This window comes from Antechinus flavipes, chromosome 2 (assembly GCF_016432865.1).
Source record: "Antechinus flavipes isolate AdamAnt ecotype Samford, QLD, Australia chromosome 2, AdamAnt_v2, whole genome shotgun sequence".
Classification (NCBI taxonomy): Eukaryota; Metazoa; Chordata; class Mammalia; order Dasyuromorphia; family Dasyuridae; genus Antechinus; species Antechinus flavipes.
The window spans coordinates 479,318,831-479,340,905 of NC_067399.1; the positions used below are offsets into that span (position 1 = coordinate 479,318,831).

Here is a 22,075-nt window from a genome sequence, read left to right on the forward strand (position 1 = left end):
AACGAGTGCAAAGGACTGGTTTTTATGATATTTTAAAACATTTTTATTATTTTTTTAAAAAATATTTTTAAAAATATTTTTTAATTTTCAACTTATTTTTTAAATATCAAAAATTTGATATTTTTGGTTCTGAGTAATAAAAAAAAGAAAACAAGAAAAAAAAAAAGAAAGAAAGAAACGGATCAGCAGGCTGATTTAGGAAAAGCCTGGAAAGACTTACCTGAACTGATGTTAAGTGAGATTAGCAGAACCAGGAGACATCGCACACGACAACAAGATTATATGATGATCAACTCTGATGGACATGGCTCTCTTCAACAATGAGATGATTCAAGCCAGTTCCATGATCTTGTGATAGAGAGAGTCATCTGCACCCAGAGAGAGAGGGCTGTGGGGACTGAGTATAGCATTTTGCTATACTGTAGCATAGCATTTTCATTCTTTTTGTTGTTATTTGCTTGCATTTTGTTTTCTCATTTTTTCTTTTTTAATCTGATTTTTCTTATGCACTATGATAATTGTATAAATATCTATACATATATTGGATTTAATTATATATTTTAAACATGTTTAACATATATTAGATGACTTGCCATCTAGGGCAGGGGTAAGGGGAAGGGAGGGAAAAATTTGGAACACAAGGTTTTGAAAGGATCAATGTTAAAAATTTACTCATGCATATGTTTCGAAAATAAAAGGCTATTTAAAAAAAAAAAAACAGGGCAGCTAGGTGGTAGAGTGGATAGAGCACCAGCCCTGAAGTCAGGAGGACCTGAGTTCAAATTTGCGTTCAGTCACTTAACACTTCCTAGCTGTTTAACCCTGGGCAAGTCATTTAACTCCAATTGCCTCAGCAAAACAACAACAACAACAACAACAAACAAGTTAAGGACAACCTTATCTCACTTTTTTTTTTTTTTTTTTTTTAAAACAAACTAGATTGGTCCCACATGGGAATACTGTAGATATCAGTTACTGGATATGGCAAAGTCTGTCCTGCTTTTCTTGTGGGAAAAGGTGGAGAGATGTAGACTAGATAATAGTTTCAAATAGGGTGGATTTGGAAGTGTTTGGATGGGTAGTTTCAAAGAATAGTTATATGCTTCATATTTACTCAGAAGGAAGTCTTTAGTGGAGTGTCCACTTGATCCTATGCTTTGAATCTTTTTGTCAATAGCTAAAATAAAGACATAATGGTATCCATATCATTTTTATAGATGACTCAAAGTTGGGAAGTATAGTTGACGTAATAGATGATAGTTAGGATCTAAAGCTCTTTTACAGGCTAGAGCATTGGGTGTGATCTAAGAAGATGAAATTTAAAAGGTATAAGTGTAAAATTTTACACTTAGCTAAAAAAAAGATAAACCTATCACATGCAAGAGTGTAAGACACTGGAGGCATGATTATATACCAGTTTATTTGGAAAAAATGAATGGAGTTTAGTGAACTGTATCAGCACTGTTATATGGCATTCCAAATGTGACCTTGATGTGATCTTAGGTCTATGGCTCCATTAAGACAACACAGAGTTATACCTTCTAGGAATAAGGAGAAGATATCCCTTTTTAATCTGCTGTGGTTAGACCGCATCCAGAATTTGTGTTCAATGCCAGAAAGAACATTGATAAGCTTGATAGTATCCAGCGAAGGGCCCCCAGCTTGGTGAGAAACTTTGAGTGTTTGTCCTGAGGAATGGTAAAAGAACTGGGGACTGTTTAGCTTGAAGAAGAGGAGTCTTAGTATTCAAGGACTTGAAAGGCAGTCATATGGGAGAGAGATGAAGCATTTTCCGTATGGTTCCAGAAGGCAGAACTAGGAACAATAAGTGAAAATTGCAAAGAGGCAAATTTAGGTTTGAGGAAAGGAAAAATATCCCACAAATAAAGCTATTCAAAAATAGAATGTACTTCCTTGGGTTGTAACTAGTTCACTGTCACTGAAGTGTTCAAGCCAAGACTGAATTTGAACTGGACTGACTTTGAGATCTCTTTAAACTCTGAAATTCCAATATTCTGAATCTATGACTTTTTTTTTTTTTTAACATTTATGTGGAGGTTTCCATGCTTACTGAGGAAAACTTTATCAAAATGAAGTAAGTCACTTAAATATGCATAAAGTAAATTCTAGGCTTCTCTTGAATCTGACCTTAATTATACCCCTAACTAAAACCTATGCTGTTTCTTCATTCATGAGCTCTCTCTCGGCTTACAGACTTTGGAGGGATATTGATGAGTTGGTTTTAATTGAATTTTTCAGTAAACAGATTTCTACCTGAAGAAACTCTCTTAGAAGATAAATAGGAAACTATATATGGCAGAGTTCATTTTAGTTGGACATCAAAGCCTTCTTTGCCCCTTTGTAAATAAATGAAATTACATTTGAGCTCATATTTCAGGTTCTCAACAGGTTCCTTTTTATATTAGTTATTACAGGGTGCATCGAGGTAAATAGTTCTCATTAACTTAGAAGCTTTCTAAATCTCATTGCTTTTTTCACCATCACTTTCTTTTGTTCGGCACAGTAAGCCTAGTTGCCGACTGAGTGATCAGACATACAATATTATTCTCTTTCTCTTCTATCCCTTGAGACCTAAACATTTAATTTAAGAAGACTGTAATCAAAGAGATCAGTCCAGTTTTTTCACAAATAACTAAGGCTTTGGATTGGTATTTGCCTTACAGTGCAGTGGCAGGTGGGTTTTCTGTTCCCTTGGCCTATCTCATAAACAAAAATCTAATTGTGAATTAGGTGGGAGATTAGGTAAGAATCCAGAATTTCAATTTCTTTGAGATACAGCCCCTGACAGAGTTTATGTCCATTTACCATTTCCACACCTTTTCAGTTATTGGAGAAAAAAAAAATGAAAGTATGATTGACAGCACTCTTAATAGCTAACAGACTCGTAGAATTTAAAAAAGCAGTATTTAAGTAAAACTGAAAAATAGTTTATTTCACACTGTTTACCTTTGTATATTTTATGCTTAAGTAAAACTAGATTATTTTGCATCCTTGGTTTATAACCCACTGTCCTCTTTTTCTGCTTTTTTACTTATGCAATGTGCCATACAAGGAGTGGATTTCCTTTCCTTCCTTCAGGAATAAGCTGTGATCGCACCAGGTCTACAAAGCTTTCCCTCATTCCTCTTGCTGGATTGATCTGTGTCTCTTGAGTTTCTCAAAGCATTTGGTATGGACCTTTCCTATGACCAATCACCTTTTGCCCAGTGTCATATAATTGTGGACATGTTCCTACTATTAGACTGTAAGTTTCTTAAATGTAGAGGCTATCTGTCTTATTTCATCTTAGTATCTCTAGCTCTCAGTACTATGTCTTGTACAGAGTATATGCATAACACATTTTTGTGTTTTCTAATCGAATTTATCGAGAAATAAGGCCTGGGAAATATGTTTCTCAGGTCATTTAGACTGGTCATTAATCAATAATGAACATTTATTAAGCATCGACAATGCTTAGGGATAACATGTTAAAAAAAAAAAAAAGTTCAAAGAGGACAAGCAAAAGGAAGCTGAAAAGGGGAAGTTTGGGGAAGGTAGAGTACCAGAGATAGCATTTCTCACCTAGCATTACCAGGTGAGAAATGACATGTTCTGGTCTGAGCTCCCTCCCTCAATAGAGATTCACAGTTATACCCTCAGTGAGAGGGATGCAGGATGGTGATGAGGTGGAGTACCAAGGCTGATGGGATGATAAGGTTGAACTAGCATCCTCATTTTAAAAAGGAGAAAAATGAGTCCTAGAAAGAAGGAAAAAGTGGCTTACCCAGAGTCACACAGCTGGACTTTAAGCACAGATCCTTTGACCCAAGATTCAGCATTCTTTCCACTTCACCATGCTGGAACAAACCTTTCCTCTGCTATTGAAATCTGTTGCTCTTTGTATTTCTGAAGTCATTTTATGAAAAATACATTTCTCTTTGGATTTAGGCAGCTGTGTTTGAGCCAGTACTGCTAGTAAGAGAAGGGATTTGAATTTTCTGGGATTACCAAAGCCACTCTTGGTGGTACTCTTTGGAGTGAATCCATTGAAACATAGTTCCAATCTTCCAGGCTTCCTTTCTTTTAAGCTCTTACACTCCTGGACATCAGCTGGTCCCTCTTTTCCTTCTAGTATATTGAATTTATTTTACTTAGTTTCATGGTACAGTTATGTGACGTCTGTTTCAAAAAAGAACTGATTATTGTCATTAAAAATTTTTGACTTTGTCATCTCAGATTAAAATTGTTGTCAGGAACTTTTTTCTTTCTTAGAAGATAATGGATGAAATAAGATACTTTCTTATTATTTTATATTCTTCCTTACATAGAATTAAACTGGAGTCCTAGAAAATAATTTCTGCAAAATATTTATTAACCTAAGGACAGTTCAATAAGATTGCTACTTGTGAAGTTGCAGAATGTGAGGTTTCTCCATATTCTCTTCAAATATAAAGTTTTCCAGAATTTGATTAGAAAATTCCTGAGAATGCGGATTTCTTCTTCATTGCCTACCTCTTTCACTCATTAAGAATATTCAATGTGTAATATTGAATATGTAAATATTCTTTAACATGTTGGGAGAGAGATACATTTTACAAAAGAATTCTCTATTAAAAGGTATATCAGAGTATTCTTTTGTGTATCAAACTCAAGTTGTTAAATAGATTTGAACTATAATTCATTTTGTCTATATTTAGTTTATTTACTTTGAAATTTTCTGGGGTATCTCTCTTCTATAAAATGATATCTGTACTGTTTCCCATCTATTCTGGACACCTTCTGGGGTTTGTTGGAGTGCCTTTTCATTCTAATGCCAGCTTAAGGTGATGAATCAGATCAATATAGTTTATTCATGGATAGGGGCACTTGTTTTAGTTGACTAACCTGTCTTATAGCATATGAAGGCAGCAGTCACTGTTGGGCAGAACAGATTTGAGTGTACTTACCTACAAAACAAAGTTTACCACCAATTACTTTGCCACATGGGGATCAAGAAGAGTGTCAGATAGACCCTCTGGTCCTGAGCCGAATGGGCAGCGATAAATTTAGTTTTAAAAGTTTCAGATCTTTATTCCAGCCTCCTCCTCATCTTTTTCTTCTTATTCCCAGCAGGTGCTACCTTACAACCATAATTCCTCCATTTCACAGGGACACTTTCCTTGAGGCAAAAGAAAAGACTGCCCTTTCTTGAATGACAGAATGCTTTTTAAAGCAGTTAAGCTAACAGCAGGAAAGGGCAGGGATGATCCAGGCTGCTAACAGCTCTTAATTGGCCTATGTACCCTTCCTCTTGGACCAAAGTTGTCAAAATGGTCATGTGATTAAAGTGAAAACCTCATAGGAAGGAAGCAGCTACAATGAAACGTGGAACCCCACACACTATGATAGAGCTATTTCTTCAGCAATACCTTTTAAACATATCTGGTGGGCAGATCAGTATGGAACAGGAATAGTTAGATACTTTTTCAATATTCACCCAGGTAGTTATTTCACAGACTTCCTTATAAACCATCCAAGAAAATCGGTCTCAGTACCATAGAATCATTCAAGCCTTATGTTTCAATTCAATGGACAATTTGTTAAAGTATTTGCTACGTGTAGAATACTAGGCTAGATGTTATGGGGAGATAAAAATTTAAATAAAATCTTGAGTTCCTTGAGCTTATACCATATTTTTCCAAAGTCATAAATTTAGACCTGGGAAGGATTGTAGAGATCATCTGATTTTTTTGTAGTTATGTGATAGGAGAAGAAATGGTCTCAGAAAGGGGAAATTCACACATTTGATTTGTAACAAAAGCTTAAACTGGAACCCAAATCTCCTGTCAATAAAGTGCTCTTCTCACTATCCCAAGTTATCTACTTAATTATATTATGTCCTTGGAAAAATTAATAGAACTTGTTTCCAGGATAGAGGTACCCTCTGTGTTTGGAGACAGGTTTGTTGAGTACATAAAATAGGGAATCCTCAAACACATTGTTATAGAAGTGGGTTAAATGGACTATTGAGAAAATGTTTAGTATTGGAATTGTTAGTGTATTTGTCATATGCGATAGGAGCTTAAAGAAAGATTGATGTAGGAAAAATTAGTCTCTAGGAAAACAATCAGTATTTGTCAAACCATTTTTACTTAAGACTCTTGTGTAACATTCTGTTAAGTGTATTGAGGATGGGGAGCTGCGAATGAGGTAAGGGAAGAAGAAGGCAGCATTATTTACCAAAAGATGAAAAACAGAGTGTCTTTACTCTCTGAGGTCTGTGCAAGATCATTTAGAAAACTTGATGAAGTTTTTGGTAATACTGCATATTTATGCAAGCATATGATAAATATTTATAGATCACTTACCATGTGTGAGGCCCAGTGAAAAATGTCATGGGGCAATACTATTTTTGTTTCTTCTACCTTTCATCATTCTCATCCTGGAAATCCTTATCCCTTTGTAACCCCCTCCCAGTTCATACTTTTGCATTTGTTGAATTCTTAGCCATCTTCTAAATTTCTTCTTCCATAGGATAATTAAACAGTAATGAAGAAATCAAAAGATTGGGCTGCCTTTACCCATTACAAATTTGTTATATTATCTCAACTAGACTCTTGCTCCTTGATGCTGGTTTGAAAGTTCTTATGTTCTACCCTTATTGATTTCCTCATTCATTTTCCCCAGAGTATCTGTTGTAAATTTTCTCTTCATTCCTTTCCTTCACCTTTTTCTTTTCCCTTAGCATTGAATTCACATCATATATCCTGGCCTTGTACTTCACTAAGAAGATTGAGGCTGTTCAACATAACTTTCCTCAGCCTTCTTTATTCCTCAGCAACATCAGTTCCTTTCCTCCCTCCCTCTAATGACAAAAGGAGATATATCTTTACTCATTAATAAGGCAAATTTACCAGTCTTCAGTCATTCTTCTTGTCTCTTCAAGGATCTAGTTCCTTATAGATCACTTATCTATTGTTGTGTTAAGTAGAGATCATTTCTTCTTTCTCATGCATTGTCAGTCTTTTTCTGTACACTGATTTTTTTTCACCTGCTTTCAAATATGTTCAGGAATCCTGAGTGTTAAGCCAGCTTTCTTGACTTTCCTAGCCAATTGAGCTTCTTTGCCCCTCTCCACCTTTTTCCTAAGCTTGGGGAGAGGGGGAAATGTGTGTGTATGTGTATATGTATGTTCCACTTTATCACTACTTCTTTTCTCCTCAACCCTCTAAAACTGGTTTCATTGTTAAGAGGATTGTCTTATATTGAACATAGGTTTATCTCTCTTCATCTTCCATTGTTTGCTTTTAAAATTAAGCAAAACAAGCTTTTTTTTTTTCTTCCCACAGCATTCATACTCCCCTCCCTTTTGTGTTCCATATTGATTGTTCTCTAGGTTTAATAGTCTCACTGCCTTCATTGGATCCTTATACGTATGGTTTTCAGTCTCATTACATCATGTTTGTCCTCTTTCATTTTCATCCTAAAATGAAGTACCCTCAAATCAAGTCTAATACAGTAGATTTGAGCTGACCAAGGATGGGGACAGTACAATATGAGCATCCTGTTTCTTGGAAATCTTTAGTGCCTTCCTATGGCCTCCCAAGTCTAGTTGAGACTCGTGGCTGACATTCACAACCGTTCACCTTTCCCATCTTTTCCTCATATTACTAACCAATATATTGTATTTTCATATTTTTGTTCCTTGAGTTCTCTGTGCATGCATTTGTGCCTTTACACAGGCTACTCCTTTAGCCTCACTGCTCTCCCATCTTCTCCAACTCCATTCCTTTATTGAATTCTTTTTTTTTTTTTGTTTGTTTGTTGAATTCTTAGCCATTCTCCAAAATGTAACACAAACAGTACTTAAGAAAGTCTTCCCTGATCCTCACCAAGAGGTGAGTAACAATAATCTTCTTCATCAAATGTCATATGACAGTTGTTTTGTACTTCTAGTGCCATCACCTTGTGATGTTGGCTGTTTCAGTAAAGGAAGGAACAGTGTGGTAGCTAAACTTGCTATCTCTCTCAATGTCCAGAATAGGATTCTTTATGTAGCAGGCTCTTAACAAATGTTTATTGAGTGAATGAATGCAATTATGGAACTTATGTAGAAATAGGGCTGAAGATCGTCATTATGGTATATCACTAACCATAACACTGTAGAGAAGCTAGCAAGAATTGGAAGATACCATAGAAGTAAGTCATCAAGGTCATCCTCCTCATTTTGCCTATGAGCTGAGAGCAGAAGAGGTTACCTAAATCTCATAAGTAGTAAAGAGAAAAGCCAAGACTCAAACCCAAGTTCCCTGATTCTAAAACTAGTATTCTTTTCATTGCAAATTTAGCTATAGAATTTACATCTGATATATCAGAAGTCCTTATTTGGGCCAGAGAAAACTTATTCTGATGTCTAAAAATTAGGAAATGTTTTTTATTTTACTCTTGTTTAGTCAGTGCAAACTATCAGTAATGAATTTGTTTAGACCCATCTTCTGTCATAGTGTGGCTCTATAAAGCTTAACTTCTGATAGAAAGTAATGATAAATTCTTTTACCAAATATTTTAATGTTTTTAGCAGTAAATTTAAAGGAATAAGCAGTGCTAGGCACTTACTATCTGCTTAATAAATGCTTGTGTGCTAGCTTGATTAACTCAAAATCTCAAATCTTAGAGTTAGAAGGCCGCTGTCCATCCTCCGTGCTAGACATCATATTGCTTGAGCTTGTGAAAGTACTTCACCAAATATTTCTCACAATAACTTGGTGGGGAAAGATGGAGAAATGGGGGTGGTGAAATAAAGGGCAGAAAACAGAGTATTTAATGTATTTTTTAAAAAGCTGTGACAGTGCTAAAATTACTTCAAAATTAAATGCCTACTACGTACAAGGCACTATCTTTACAGATCATCTCATTTAATAAGTTCTTTCTTTCAGCAGAAACCTTTCTCACTCCTGTTGGTTTGCTTTTCATTCAGTCTCCCTATCTCCCGCCGTGACCTCTGTGACCTAACCAGAGTCTGCTGGGCAGCAGAGAGGCACCTTCTTTTCTTCCTTGCCCCTGTCTGACGATCACATTTGGCAGGCTCCATCCTCTTTTTAAACAAACTTCCCTTCATTCAGAGACACAGCTTTTGCTTATAATGGGACAATGTTTCTTATTCTATTTCAAAGTCTTTTTCTGTTTCGTTTTTTTCTTTTTTAAATGTTCCCAGGCTTTTAGTTAACATGATTTCCATCTTTTTAACAATTTCTCCTAGAAGCAAACCAGAAAGTGAAGTGTGTAGGTTTCCACGCAGTTACCGTTCCCTCACCCCAGAGCAACTGAATAGAACTGCTTAAATGATAATGTCTGAAGAGTGAGGAATGTGTGGAATGGCGTTCTGGTAGAAATAAGCTTGCAAGTATTATTGTAGAAGGGTCAGGGAAGAGAGGCACCTTGGGTTTTAATAGAGTTAATTCGCTCTACAGCCCCAGAACCTGTCTGACCTTGTCCCTCAAAAAGAGTTGCCTGCGTTGTCATTTTGAGAAGCTTCCTAGGCAACAGAGTGTTTTCCTTCAGTTATTCTTCATACCCTTTCCCCAGTTGCTTTTTCTTGCACAAGGTTGACATGTTCTGGACCTGAGAAGGCCTGTGGGAAAACAAAAATGTAAAAACTAAGCATGAGAGGGCTGTGTTCTGGGGTAGAAAGTGCTCTGAATGTAGCAACATGTTTAAAAATGTTTGCGCAATTAAGTCCATTGTTTTCCAGCCTCAATAAGTGAGGCCCCTTCCAGCTCTAAAATTCTGTTTCTAGGATTCTGCAAATATAGTTAAATGCCTGAGGACTCTAATTCTGCTTTGTAAAGAGGCATAGAATAGTATACTCTTTTGTGGGTTAAAGTGAACCAATCATAGAACGGGTTCTTTATCTTGCCAGTGAACGTGTATATGTCTACCTAAGTGTATGTTTGTATCTGGGTAATCAGGTAGGTACAGGGAATTACAGCAAAATATTTTAATTTTTGCTAATTTTTTTCCTTCAGAGTTACATCATGACAATAATTGATTTTAATAGAGATTTTCTCTGTTGATTTTTGTGTAAAAAAACAAAAAGCACTAATTTCAGCAGTGTTAGCTTTTTAAAAAAGGCCACTGTAAAGGCACTGACCCATTAAACATAAATATCCTACCTTTGTGTTCACACAGACATGAACTGTACCAGAAATGGAAAAATAGAAAACAGAATTTTAATAATTCTGCCATTCATATGGGGACTAAGGGATTGCCGGAGTCAGTAGAAAAATGGCTGATGCAAGAGGACAGACTTGATTTACTTGGATGAGGAAATGCTAAAATGGATGGCTGCAGTGGTTGCTTTTGAAATCTGGTCATAAATCAGCAGTCAATCAGAAAGCAAGGACGACCTTTAATCGGCTCTGTTTCTGTTTGCTTATTAACTAAACTCCACTCCTCTTTATCTAAGGAGATGTTTTCACAAAAATTGATCCTTTCTGTCTTGTACCCAAGAGACTTCTCTCTTCAGAGAACAGGGTTCATTTTGTTCAGTAGCCTAAGAAGGTGAACATTTGAATGGAAATCCTGTTAAATTAATTCTTTTAAAATACTCTGTTTCCAGGGAGCCCTGTGCCAGTCAAAATGCCAGTCATGGTAGAAGACATTATGAAACTGCTCTGTACTATTTCGGAGGAGAGGAAAATGAAGGCTGCATTCAAGCATTCAGGGAAGGGGGCGCTGGTGGCAGGGGCCGTGGCTTTTGTTGGGGGTTTGGTGGGCGGCCCCCCCGGAATAGCTGTTGGTAAGTCTTTTTCTCTAATATAGCCACTGAAACTAGAGGAAGAGTGGTATTATGCACATGTATAGCTTTAGTGGCACATGCTTATTGAGTCACAGTTCTTTTCTTTAAAAATAGCTTTGTGTATGTAATTTTACAAATATTTATCAAGTACCTGACACACACACACACACATGTTCTCTCTCTCTCTCTCTCTCTCTCTCTCTCTCTCTTTCTCTCTCTCTCTCCCCCAGGGAGAGATACTAAGTTTACACTTAGGGAAGGCAGAGATATCCAACACACAAAAAAATAGTATTCTAATATAGCCATAATAAGTGCATAAATGATGGGTAGAATGCTATTAGGTTTCAGAAAAAGTTAGGATTTTTTTTTTTTAATTAGAGAAGTTTGACAAAAAATTTATTCAAGAAAATGATAGTTAAGTTGGGTCATGAAGGATTATAGGATTTTAACAAATGGGCTGGAGAGATAAATTATTTTAGGCATTCTACATGAATGAATATTTTGTCACTAAAGGTGGCATTAAAATCACCATTTTTATTTTTTACGTAATGAAGAGACAGTTGCTTCAATATTAAGAAACCCAAGCAAGAAGTTTAGAAGAAAAATGCCCATAGCCCACCATTACTCTTCCCTACCTTGAGGAAATTTGGGGCCTTGCCATTCACCCCATTGCAACACTTCAAGCATCACTTACTTAGTTTTATTTTTTCTGAAACTGATCTTTCCTATATATGTTGCCTCTCCCATTAGATTGTGACCTTCTTTGAGAGCAAGAATTATATTGGTTTATGTGTTTGTTTTTCCAGTGCTAGTCACATAGTAAGGGCTTAATGTTTTTTCATCCATCCATTCATTCATTCTTGCCTCTTGTTTGTACCCAAGAATACTAGCTTGCATGGTGTCATCACTAACCACTTTAAGAGATAGAGATGATGCTTTATGGTGCCGCATTCTCACTCACACTGAACTCCAGGAAACCTACAAGGTCTTGATGATAACATATCATATAATTAAACACAGTAGTGAAAAGGGGGAAAAAACCCCAAAACAACATCCCAAAGATGGTATCTGTCATTTTGTTTTACCATATTTCCATTTTAGGATTGTGTTAAAAATGGATAAGGTGTATGTGGGGCAGGGTGGGGTGGGGGAATGGGGGCAGTGTTTTCACACAAACAGACATACAATTTCTAGGCAATGAATAAATATTTTGGATGATTCCCCAAGAGTACAGTGCAGCTGGATCTGATAATTACCTTGTCAAAAGATCATCATTACTTTGAGGCACAGGACTGAGTTTTTCCCTTAGGCTTAAGAACAGAAGAAACTCCAGTGCACCCAACATTGGAAGATCGGACTGTCTGACTCACAGTTGGAACCTCAGCCTTAGACTGATGAAATCCTAAAATCAGCCAAGTTGTCACTCACTTGTGGTTTTTACAAGGCCAACTCAGTGACTTGGGCCAGATAGGGCTTCCCAAGAGGTACCACTCATATGAAGTGTTCTCCAATCTATTTTAATTGGTATTATCATGATGATTTAGTGTGCTTTATTAACTCTTCCTAACATCTTCCTAACATCACTGAGTTATGTTGTAGTATTCTATTTGTACAGGTGGAGAAACTAAGGCACAGGGAGTTTGAATTATGTTATCTAAGAAGTCCAAAGCTCAGGTGGGATTACAATCAAGTTGTGATGAGAGACATTGATGGGAAAAGTAGTGTGAACAATTAGTCCACATGTTTTTGTCTTTATTTTTCCACTTTGAAATTATGTGTGAACCAATAAATTATGACATATGCTTCTTGCTCACCAAAAAGCAACTCCAGAAAGAAATTACCTTTCTTTATTCTTTGCCAAATAACATCTCATAACTTCTATGCTCTTATCCTTTATAAGTGTTTCAGATTGATCAAAATAAAGAGAAGAACTTGTACAGTGGGTTTAACATGAAACTGTCTTCAGCTGTCAGGAGTGGGGGGGGTGGAAAATGGGGTGCTTCTCTTATTTTGTACAAATTACATGAACATTCACAGAAAGTGGAATGTCTCAAAACCAAACCCAAGGGATTAGCTACTACTATTTTTTTCTTGGGTGGGTAGGTAGTTCTGGTTAGAAAACAAAAGAAATTTTTTCTGTTGAGGTGGTAACTTGTTGGTCGATATTCCTTGTGACTTTTTGTGTTAAGTGCTGCTCTAAATCAAATATTGATGTTCTCATAAAGATTTAGTGTAGATGAGTGCAACTCTTGTCAGCTTTAAGCATTTCACTATCATCCTGGGGAAAAGTTCAGTAAAACTTGTAAATTAGCCAATTTTTACTCTTTGAAATGCTTTGCCCTTCTGGGAAAGAAATGAGCATTGTATGTTCCTTACTGTAGCAATGTATAGCCTTCAGACATAGGGGCAGGTGTTGTCCCTCTTAACAATGGGATCTTGCTCTTGCATGGCTTTCTATATGAGAGCCAAGTCATCGGTAGAATGCTGATGGGGGGGACTCGGGAAGCAGGTGGTGAGAGGGCTGATCTGTAGGGCCTTCCTTTGCTACCATTCTTTAGACATGGTACATGGGTAAGCCAACTTAGGTGGCACTTATCAGATCCAGAAAGTCATTTGCATCTCAAATCTCTTCATTTTTGAAATGGCATATATTTGCCTGTTAATTTTGACCTTTAAGATAATTAAAAAAGAAAATGGGTTATGTTTTTCCCCTTTCCTTATCTCCAGACTATTGTAGACAACAGAAGAAATGGTTGATTACATTAACTTATTTTCTTGTTTCCATATAGTTTAGGGATATTGTGAATAGCCTTAGAAAAATTTTATTTCAAGAGCAAATAGCCTTCTTACCTGCTGCTAAGGGAGTACTCATAAGGATTTTTTACTACTTTAGCTGGTTGGAATGAAGATGATACTTAGAATCAAAAGGGTTTGTCTCAAATCCTGGCTCTCCCATTTATAAGATCTGTAATCTTGGATGAGTCACTTATCCCTATTTTACAGATGAAACACAAGGAGGCAAATCCTGATTTCACAAGGTTGTTGTGAGAATCAAATGATATAATGTATGCAAACCCTATAGCACTATATAAATCTGTTATTTTTGTTGCTATTAGTTGAACAAAAGAGAATTCTCTAAGAGTGTGAGGGCCAGAAACTATATCATTAGTCATGAGGAAGATATGATTCAACTTCACCAATGTGTTGATGACTCTCAAATCCAATTTCTCTGTATCTTTTATCCCACAATGGAAATAGAATTATATGACTAATCAACCAATCTAATCAGTCACTTTATTGCCAAGCATTTATTAAGTGCCTATTATATTCTAGGCACTATAGATGTAAAGAACAAAAGTTCTTTCCTCTAAATCTAGCAAGGGGAGACAATATGAACATACCTAGGTATGTACATGATAGATGCCAGAATCTTGTGGGGAAGGCACTAGTAATGGGAGCATCAGGAAAGGCTTCATGTGGAAGGTAACTATTAAGCTAAACCTTGAAAGAAGGGGAATGAATATTCTAGGAAGCAGCATTGAAGAGGGCGCACATTTCAGATACTGGAAACAATCAGGACAAAGGCACAGAGATAGGAACTGGCTGGAACACTAAAAAGAGCAATTTGGCTGAATTTCGATGTGTGAAGGAGAATAAATGTGTAATAAGACTGGAAGGATACATGGAGGAATAGCCTACACACACACACACACACACACACACACATTCCCCCTGCAATATTTTGGTTCACTATAATTGTGGCTCTTTGTGGGGTTTGACACCAATAGATATGTCTATTGTGTCCATTTGTATATGTACCATTTTGCATCTCTAAATTGAATATACTAGCTAAGATATTAAGTGTTTAGGTATTAAATTGAGTGGACCTTCAATTACATAAGCCCACTCTACAATTCTAGTAATCTAGAGACAAGGATAAAAATTCTTTGCAGAATGGAACTACTAACTCTGATGATAGAATGTTCTCATATTGCTATCCTGATCAGTAAGAATTTAAGTATAATTTATGAGAGAAAATCATGACTAATTAAATCTTTATTTGTTTTCTAGGGGGGACAGTTGGTGGCCTACTTGGTGCTTGGATGACTAGTGGACAATTTAAACCAATTCCTCAGATCATAATGGAACTGCCCCCTATTGAGCAACAGAAGCTTTTTAACGAAGCCTTTGCCATTATCAGAGACTTGGACTGGACGGATGCGGTGCAGCTGACTGCACTGGTAATGGGGAATGACGCCCTTCAGCAGAAATTGGCATCAGTGATAGTAAATTATGTCTCACAAACGCTTCGAGCAGAAGTACAGTATGGAGACTAGCCCTCTCCAGTGAATGGTTTTTACTGTGTAATGCAGGGATTTTCATTTGGATGATTTTGATGACTTTAGTATAGAAAAATAGCTAGTAATTGCTGCTGCTTATGTTTGAGGTGCCGGAACACCCTCATTCCAGGTTTCTCCAGAAACCCGTGATCCTTGAGTTATCCCCAAACTGGGTTAAACTACCTAAATTTATATTAAATTGTTGAAGAAGTATGGTAACAAGTTCCCATAATTATTTATAAAACAACTGTGGATCCGGGTCCTACTCAAAATGATACCCATTAATATACTTTTAAAGACTGTGAAGTTGTCAAAAACAAACAAAATCAACAGTAAAGTTTGTGGCAAACGTTAATTGCACTTTTCTAAATTCACTTCATCTCTTGTAAGAGTTTAAAAACATGATTGCCTTTTGGACTACTTTTCATTTTTCCTTCTTGCAATTACTTTTTTTGTAGCACCTGGGTAGTAGTTTCCTGTTGGTGCCCTCTCTGCCTTCACGGTTTTTAACAGAAAGCATTTGTGAAAATGTGTTTCACGTCTTACTTCTCCCTGTCATTGTATACCTCCCCAACTTAAGAATCTGAATTACCGTGAAATTTCTCAGCAAGGGGGAAGAGTAATCTGCTGATTTCAGCGCAGTCCCATAGGACTGAAGAAAGAAATATAATAAAGGCTGTTCAGTGTTTGTGTCTAAGTCCCTTGACCTCTCAGTGCCTCGCTTTCCTCATCTATAAAATGAGGGTAATTATTATTATTTTTTAATTTTAAGTGGTTATTTTCAGAGCAAACTCTTGTTAGTTCTTCTTTCCCGGGATCATGAGCCACCTCTCACAAATGTTTCTTTTGACTTGCTAATTGATGTGTTGAGCTTCAGCTATGCTCCACTTAAAACATTTAGCAAAGAGGTAGTTCTTATAGCTAAGGAAAAAATTCAGATTAATTTTTTCTGAATAAACCCTTTTTCTTATTTATTTCATGATGACCATTCTATAATGCTTTCCATAACAGTTTACCAGATGAACTAGATACCACCAGGACCTGGAATTAAGGATTGCGCTGTAGTATATAAGTCTTTTTATGTTGAAAACACACACACAACAAAACTCCCTTGAATTGGTTTGAACCTAACTTAGACACAAGTTCTTTGGGGAAGTTTAGCTTTCCCCATCCGGTTACTGCTAAGATATAGGTGCATAGTTCTCTCAGCACCACCACCCCCTAAACCCCCAATTTCTAGTAGTTGCTGGAAGGCAACTGAAATTCTTTCAGAAATTTCCATGCCCTTAAGACAAGTATAAAAAATTTAGAGTAATGACTTTCTGCTAAGAGCTGTGATAGTGATAAGAAGATAGTCAGTTTGTGAGTGAGGTTAGCTGCTTTACTTAGAGCCTTAGTTTTTCATTTAGTTTGTGGGTTGTTTTTTTTTTTTTTTTTTTTTTTGATAGAGAAAAGTTCAGATTGACCCAAAACTCAGGTTAATTTAAATCCATGGCATAGAAAAAAGTCAAAGCTAGAAAATACTGAAGATGAAACTACAATGGAATGGAGACTGTATTTTTCAGTGAAACTTTTCTTCAAAATAAGCTTTATCTTCTATATAGAATACCATATCACAGACTGTATTCTCACTATTTTCCCCACATATATGGTACTGACATGACATAGCAACTATGACATTTAAATGTGTTGTTTATAATCGTGTTGGACATTGCCTCATTTTTCTTGTTCATTACCAAACTCCCAAATGCAATCACTAAAGATTTGTATTACCTGAAGTCAGAATTTGAACTGTATGTTTGATGCTGAGTTTTTTTTTTTCCTGATTTGTAACAAACTCGTAGAAAGTTGCTTTTTTTTCTATGTGAAGGGAAAATTTAACCAATTTTGAAAAAACAATAAAGATCTTTTAGTGTGCATTTGAATTGGAGGACATTTATTTCATTATAGTTACAAAAACGCATCAAATTCTAATTGTAAATATAATCGCCTGTAAAAATTAGAAATTTATTATAATGGCTTTATATATTTAAGGAACGAAGAATAAATGTGATCTCTCGGCACAAAAGGGAACGAAACACAGAGAATTAATAAGCTTGGAAGGGGCCTCCAGGGGGCATGTAGTCCAGCCTGAAAACAATCTCCCTCTACAGTGTGTTCAACAAAGGGTCGTCTAAGAGCTTGCCTGAAGAACTCCAATCAGAGGGAACCCATTACTTCTCAGGGGAGCCTATTGCATTTTGGTTTAACTCTATTTTTTACATTAAATTTAAATTTTGCTCTGTAATTTCCACCCAATTTCTCCTTGTTCTGCCCTTTGTGCCTAAGTAGGACAAGTCTAATCTCTTTTTCACGTGACAATTCTTTTGATACCTAAAGACATTTATCATATCTGTTCTCTTCTACTTCTTCTACTTCTGTCTTTTCTTCCCCAGGTTAAATAGCCCGAGTTCATTTAGTCAATGCATGTATGGCTTGACCTCTAGGTTCTTCACCATCCTGGTTTTTCTTCTCTGATTACTCTTAAGCTTATCAGTGTTCTTCCTAAAATATGGCAGCCAGAATTGAACACAATACTCTAGATGTTATCTGACCAAGGCAGAATTTAGTGGGATTATCATGTCATTACTGGATGTTAGACCTTTTTTAATGTACCCTAAGATCCTGTTACCTTGCATGACTGCCACATTATACTGTTGTCTCATATTAATCTTGCATTTCACTAAAACCTCCAGATCTTTTAAAAACCTATTACCTCGCTGTGCCTCTGCCATCTTGCACTTGTGAAATTGATTTTTTTGAAACAAGTGTAAGACTTTGCATTAATGATTTGTTTCATTTTATTAAATGTAATCCAATTAGATATTTTCATGTCATCTTGGCCAGTCAGTCTGGCTATAGGTCTTCTGAAAATTTGATGTTTGCCATTTATACTTTTATAACAATCATTTATAAAAAAGTTAAACAGTACAGAATCAAGAAGTACTGCACTGTGCCCTTCCTCCAACTTCTCAGGATTGATTTTTGCACCCAAACCAGTCATCATGTCTAACCTCATAATTATATCAAACCCAGACATGTTAAACAAATCTGTCAAAGTCAAAGAAATTGGAACTAATAAAACCAGCATTTGAAGTCGGATTCTTTGACTGCAAAGCCAGTACATTTTGTACTGCAATAAATATCTGTTCTCATTGACAGAGAACCAATAATGACTAGTTTTGGGATCTTGGTATTCAACCAGTTCTGGATTCACCTAACTGTATTGTTTTGTACATAGGTAGCAAACTCAGGCAAAGAGATGAAAATGCAAATAGGAAATGTTTAAAAAAAAAATACAACATAGTTAATGTTAATTTGTAGTTTTCTAAGTCAGCCTACAGGATTCTATTTGAGTATAACATCACTGATATACATCTTTTCCACAAGAGTAAAATGAAGTATATCAAATGTTTTGCTAAAATCTAGATAAAATATATCTACAACATTACTCCAGTTGACAGTGCTGAATAGAGTGCTGGGCCTAGAACTAGGAAAACTAGAGTTCAAATCCAGCCTCCTATAATAACTATATAACTCCTAGCAAGTCACAACCTCAGTTTCCTCAACTACAAAATGGAGATCATAATAGTATCCACTTCCCAGGGCTATCCTGAATGTTTGCAAAGTACTTAGCCCATAGTAGTGCTTAAATACTTGTAGCCTTCTATGTCAAGCTTAGTGCATGGTTTCTTGATGAAGATAGCTTTATTGACCTTTTTTTGTGATTGCTGCTTCCTTTTCTGGCTGTCTGCTAGCTTTCCTTGTGATCTTACATTATAGAATTTGTCCAGAAGTTTCATTGACAAAGAGTTAAATACTCCATTCTCATTTCTGGAATATTGGGACCTTTGCTCTTTAACAGTCCTTGTCCTGTTCTTCATGATACCTCAGATATCACTGACAAGGATTCAGCAATCAAATCCTTCTTTCCCTTTTGTCACCTAAGGTGTAATTTATTTGCTTCAAATGACTTGAACTTAGTGAGGACGGCAAGGTGTGTACCTCAACCTTCACCTTATCTCCTTATTGGCCATCCCTCCCCTGCCCCCCCAGTATTCCAAAGGTGAATTGTCTTTGGCTGAGAAAATAAAACAAAAGTTGAGCAGCTCTGCATACTTTCTACATCCACAGAATTTTTATCTCTTACTTGATTCTTCTCTTTATTTGCTATAATTACACATACACAGAGACACCTACACATGTTTGTTTACATGCCAATCTGAAGTCATTCTAGATTTTAGCACTCCTAACTTTGTTGGCAGAGAAGTCTCCTCCAATTCTCTTTGTGAAAAAAGGAATATGATTTGATATAAAATTTATATATATGTATGTTTATATATATTTGAATGTGTAATTTGAGATCTTTATCAATCTTGGTTCACTCCATCACTGATAAAGTAGACCTGGTCCTGAGCTCCATGAACTAGGCAAAGTTAATTCCTCAAACAGAAATCACTGTGATACTTCATAGGTTTTGGAAGAGTAGTGTTAGAGGTAGACCAGGGATCCAAGAGTCAGCCCCTGCCCAATTTCCCTAATTCTTCCCTCTTGACTTCAGCTTTGAAGAGCCCAATCCTTGGCTTGCTTTTCTCCTTGGTCATTCTCCTCCTGCTACTATTCTCTATTTTGGGGGGTAGAAAACTAGTAGTACCAAGAAGATGGGCCCAGAGGGTAGAAGAAGAAAGGAGGAGACTTTGTTTTCCCAGGCTAGTTTTCTGAGAAGATAGGTCTGACCTGACAGTGCACTGACTGGCCCAGAACTGATCCTCTAAGGATTCACTTTATAAAATCCTTGTTTCCCCAGCTCCAGGCCTGGAGGTTGACCCTCTGTTCTCCACCTGGCCTAGTCAAGGAGAGAATCGGAAGAGGTTTGGAGAAGTCCTCAGCAAATTTGGTCGCTGGAGCAGAAAGGGCACTTTGTAAGACAACGCATTAGCCTCCATCTGTTGCTGTGGTGAGGTTCAGAGCCGTCTTCCCACCCTGGCCTCCCTTGTTGGGATTGGAATCAGTGGCAGGCAAGAGATGGCAACTTCAGAAATCCGCTCCAGCTGCATAATGCCTGTGCTGAGTGTAAGACACACTCATCACCTAGGAAACGAGGTAAAGTGTTGCCAGCAGTTTGAGGAAGCAGCTGAAGAAGAAGCCACTGTGGGGAGATCCGCATATTTATAAAAAGAAACCATCTGCTCCAAGGCCGGTTATTAACCTGGTTCGGTTGTAGATGTGACAGAATCGAGCTCGATTTTTCACAGGCAGATGGTGTATTTTTAGCTAAAATTATCTTTTTTATTTTTCTGTTTTTTGAGATGTCTGGCTTTAAAGTAAACATGATGGGAGAGTGTTATAATAGAGAAGACAGGGGAGGGAAATGGCTTGGTTTTTGAAATGATTAAATTCTTCTGATTCGTTATTGAGAGATGCCATCTAGTGGAGGAAACAGATTTTTGTTGCTTTTTTTTTCTTTTCCTTCTCTGCCATTCCCTATATACATGTGCCCTCTTCACCATATTATCCCCACTTAACAAAGAGAATCTTGACCTTGCTTACTGCTCTATTCCTACTACTAACTCCGAAGCAACTTGTTTTATGAGTTCACCGTTGTGAGGAGGGAAAGACTTTACTGAGGTTTTAATAGGCAATAAACAGATAGACCATATTTCCTGCAACCTTTTTGCATATAAAACAGAATGTCTCTCAATCCTGAACAATCAACATATGGCCATTAAGAAATGCCAGGATCCGTCTAAACCTCCTAGGGAATGGGGAATGTTTGATGCGTTTTCAGTTTCTTCTGGGGAGATAAATTGCTTTATTAGCCGAAGGAAGTTTCTCTGGCCATTATAATAATGGCAAATGAGAAAGCTGGACTGAATCCTGGCCAGCCTCATCATAGCCTCTGGGCCAGCAAGTGTTGCCCTATCAATCTAGGGAGAAATAGATACAAATCATTAAGATAAATAGCCAGGACTTTGACAGTGCTTGTTTTTAGACTCTTTTCATGGTTTTACAATGAAGGATTCCTCCCCCTTCCCACATACACACACCCTTCTCTTAATGTCTACACACTGAGTGCTGCTTGTAGTAGTATCATAAAACTACCGAACATTAGCGCTGGAGGGGGCCTTCCCAAGAACAAAAGCTGATATTAATAAAGCGCTTTGCAGAGTAGTTCATATGCTCTATCCCATCTGATCCTTAATCCTGTAAGGCAGTGCTCTGATTTTCTTGATTTTACAGAGTTGGTGGGGGAAGAACAAGCATTTACGTGTCTGCTCTGGGCCAAGCACTGTGCTGAGCACTTTACAAATATCTCATTTGATCCTCACAAGGAATTAAGACTGAGGTAACATCAACTCTGACACCAAGTCTTCCTGGCTTCAAAGTGAGGGCTCTCCTCTCATCTCTGGCCCACCTCCCTTCATTTTGCAAATATAATGCTATGACACGGATGCCAATCAGCTCAAAACGCCTGCTATTTCATGTATTTTTGGTTTCCTTGAGTAGTAATAAAAAGTCCAGCCTCTCTGATTGTTAAGAATTGGCTCTATCTAGACAAGAGATTATCCAGATTCCTCACCTAAAAACTGGACAGTAGAAAGGAACAAGAGAAAAAGCATTTCGTTGTTCTTCAGTTTCTCAGGTAGAAGGAAGGGACAAGAAAGAAACAGAGATGAAACACTGGTCAGACCATAGTGCTCTTTTCATCTCTGATAGAAAAACTGGTGGGCCTATTAATAATAATTTGAATGTATCTAGGATTAATGATAGCAACAAATAACATTTATAAAGTGCTTTATGGTTACATAATGCTTTGTCAATTAGATGGCTCAGCAGATACAGCACTAGGCCAAAAGTCAGGAAGATCTTAGTTCAAATGCAGCCTTAGATACATTCTTTCCCTCCTTCTTTCTCTCCT

The 22,075-nt window shown here is 36.9% G+C and overlaps 1 protein-coding gene across 3 annotated transcripts in view; it reads left to right on the forward strand.

The window, feature by feature from the left end:
* The window catches only part of C2H19orf12 (chromosome 2 C19orf12 homolog), a 34,682-nt gene extending 13,867 nt beyond the window's left edge, over nt 1-20,815 (forward strand). Inside the window, exons 2-4 of one of the 3 annotated variants that reach the window (XM_051979768.1) lie at nt 10,602-10,777; nt 14,849-15,018; nt 19,964-20,815. In XM_051979768.1, coding sequence (XP_051835728.1) covers nt 10,602-10,777; nt 14,849-15,018; nt 19,964-20,095 — 478 coding nt within the window. In that variant the 3' untranslated portion in view covers nt 20,096-20,815. Of the gene's footprint in view, nt 1-10,601; nt 10,778-14,848; nt 17,043-17,151; nt 17,522-19,963 lie in introns of those variants that run through there. The other 2 variants (XM_051979770.1, XM_051979769.1) reach the window with 2 other exon arrangements.
* Nucleotides 20,816-22,075: the final 1,260 nt, after the last annotated feature.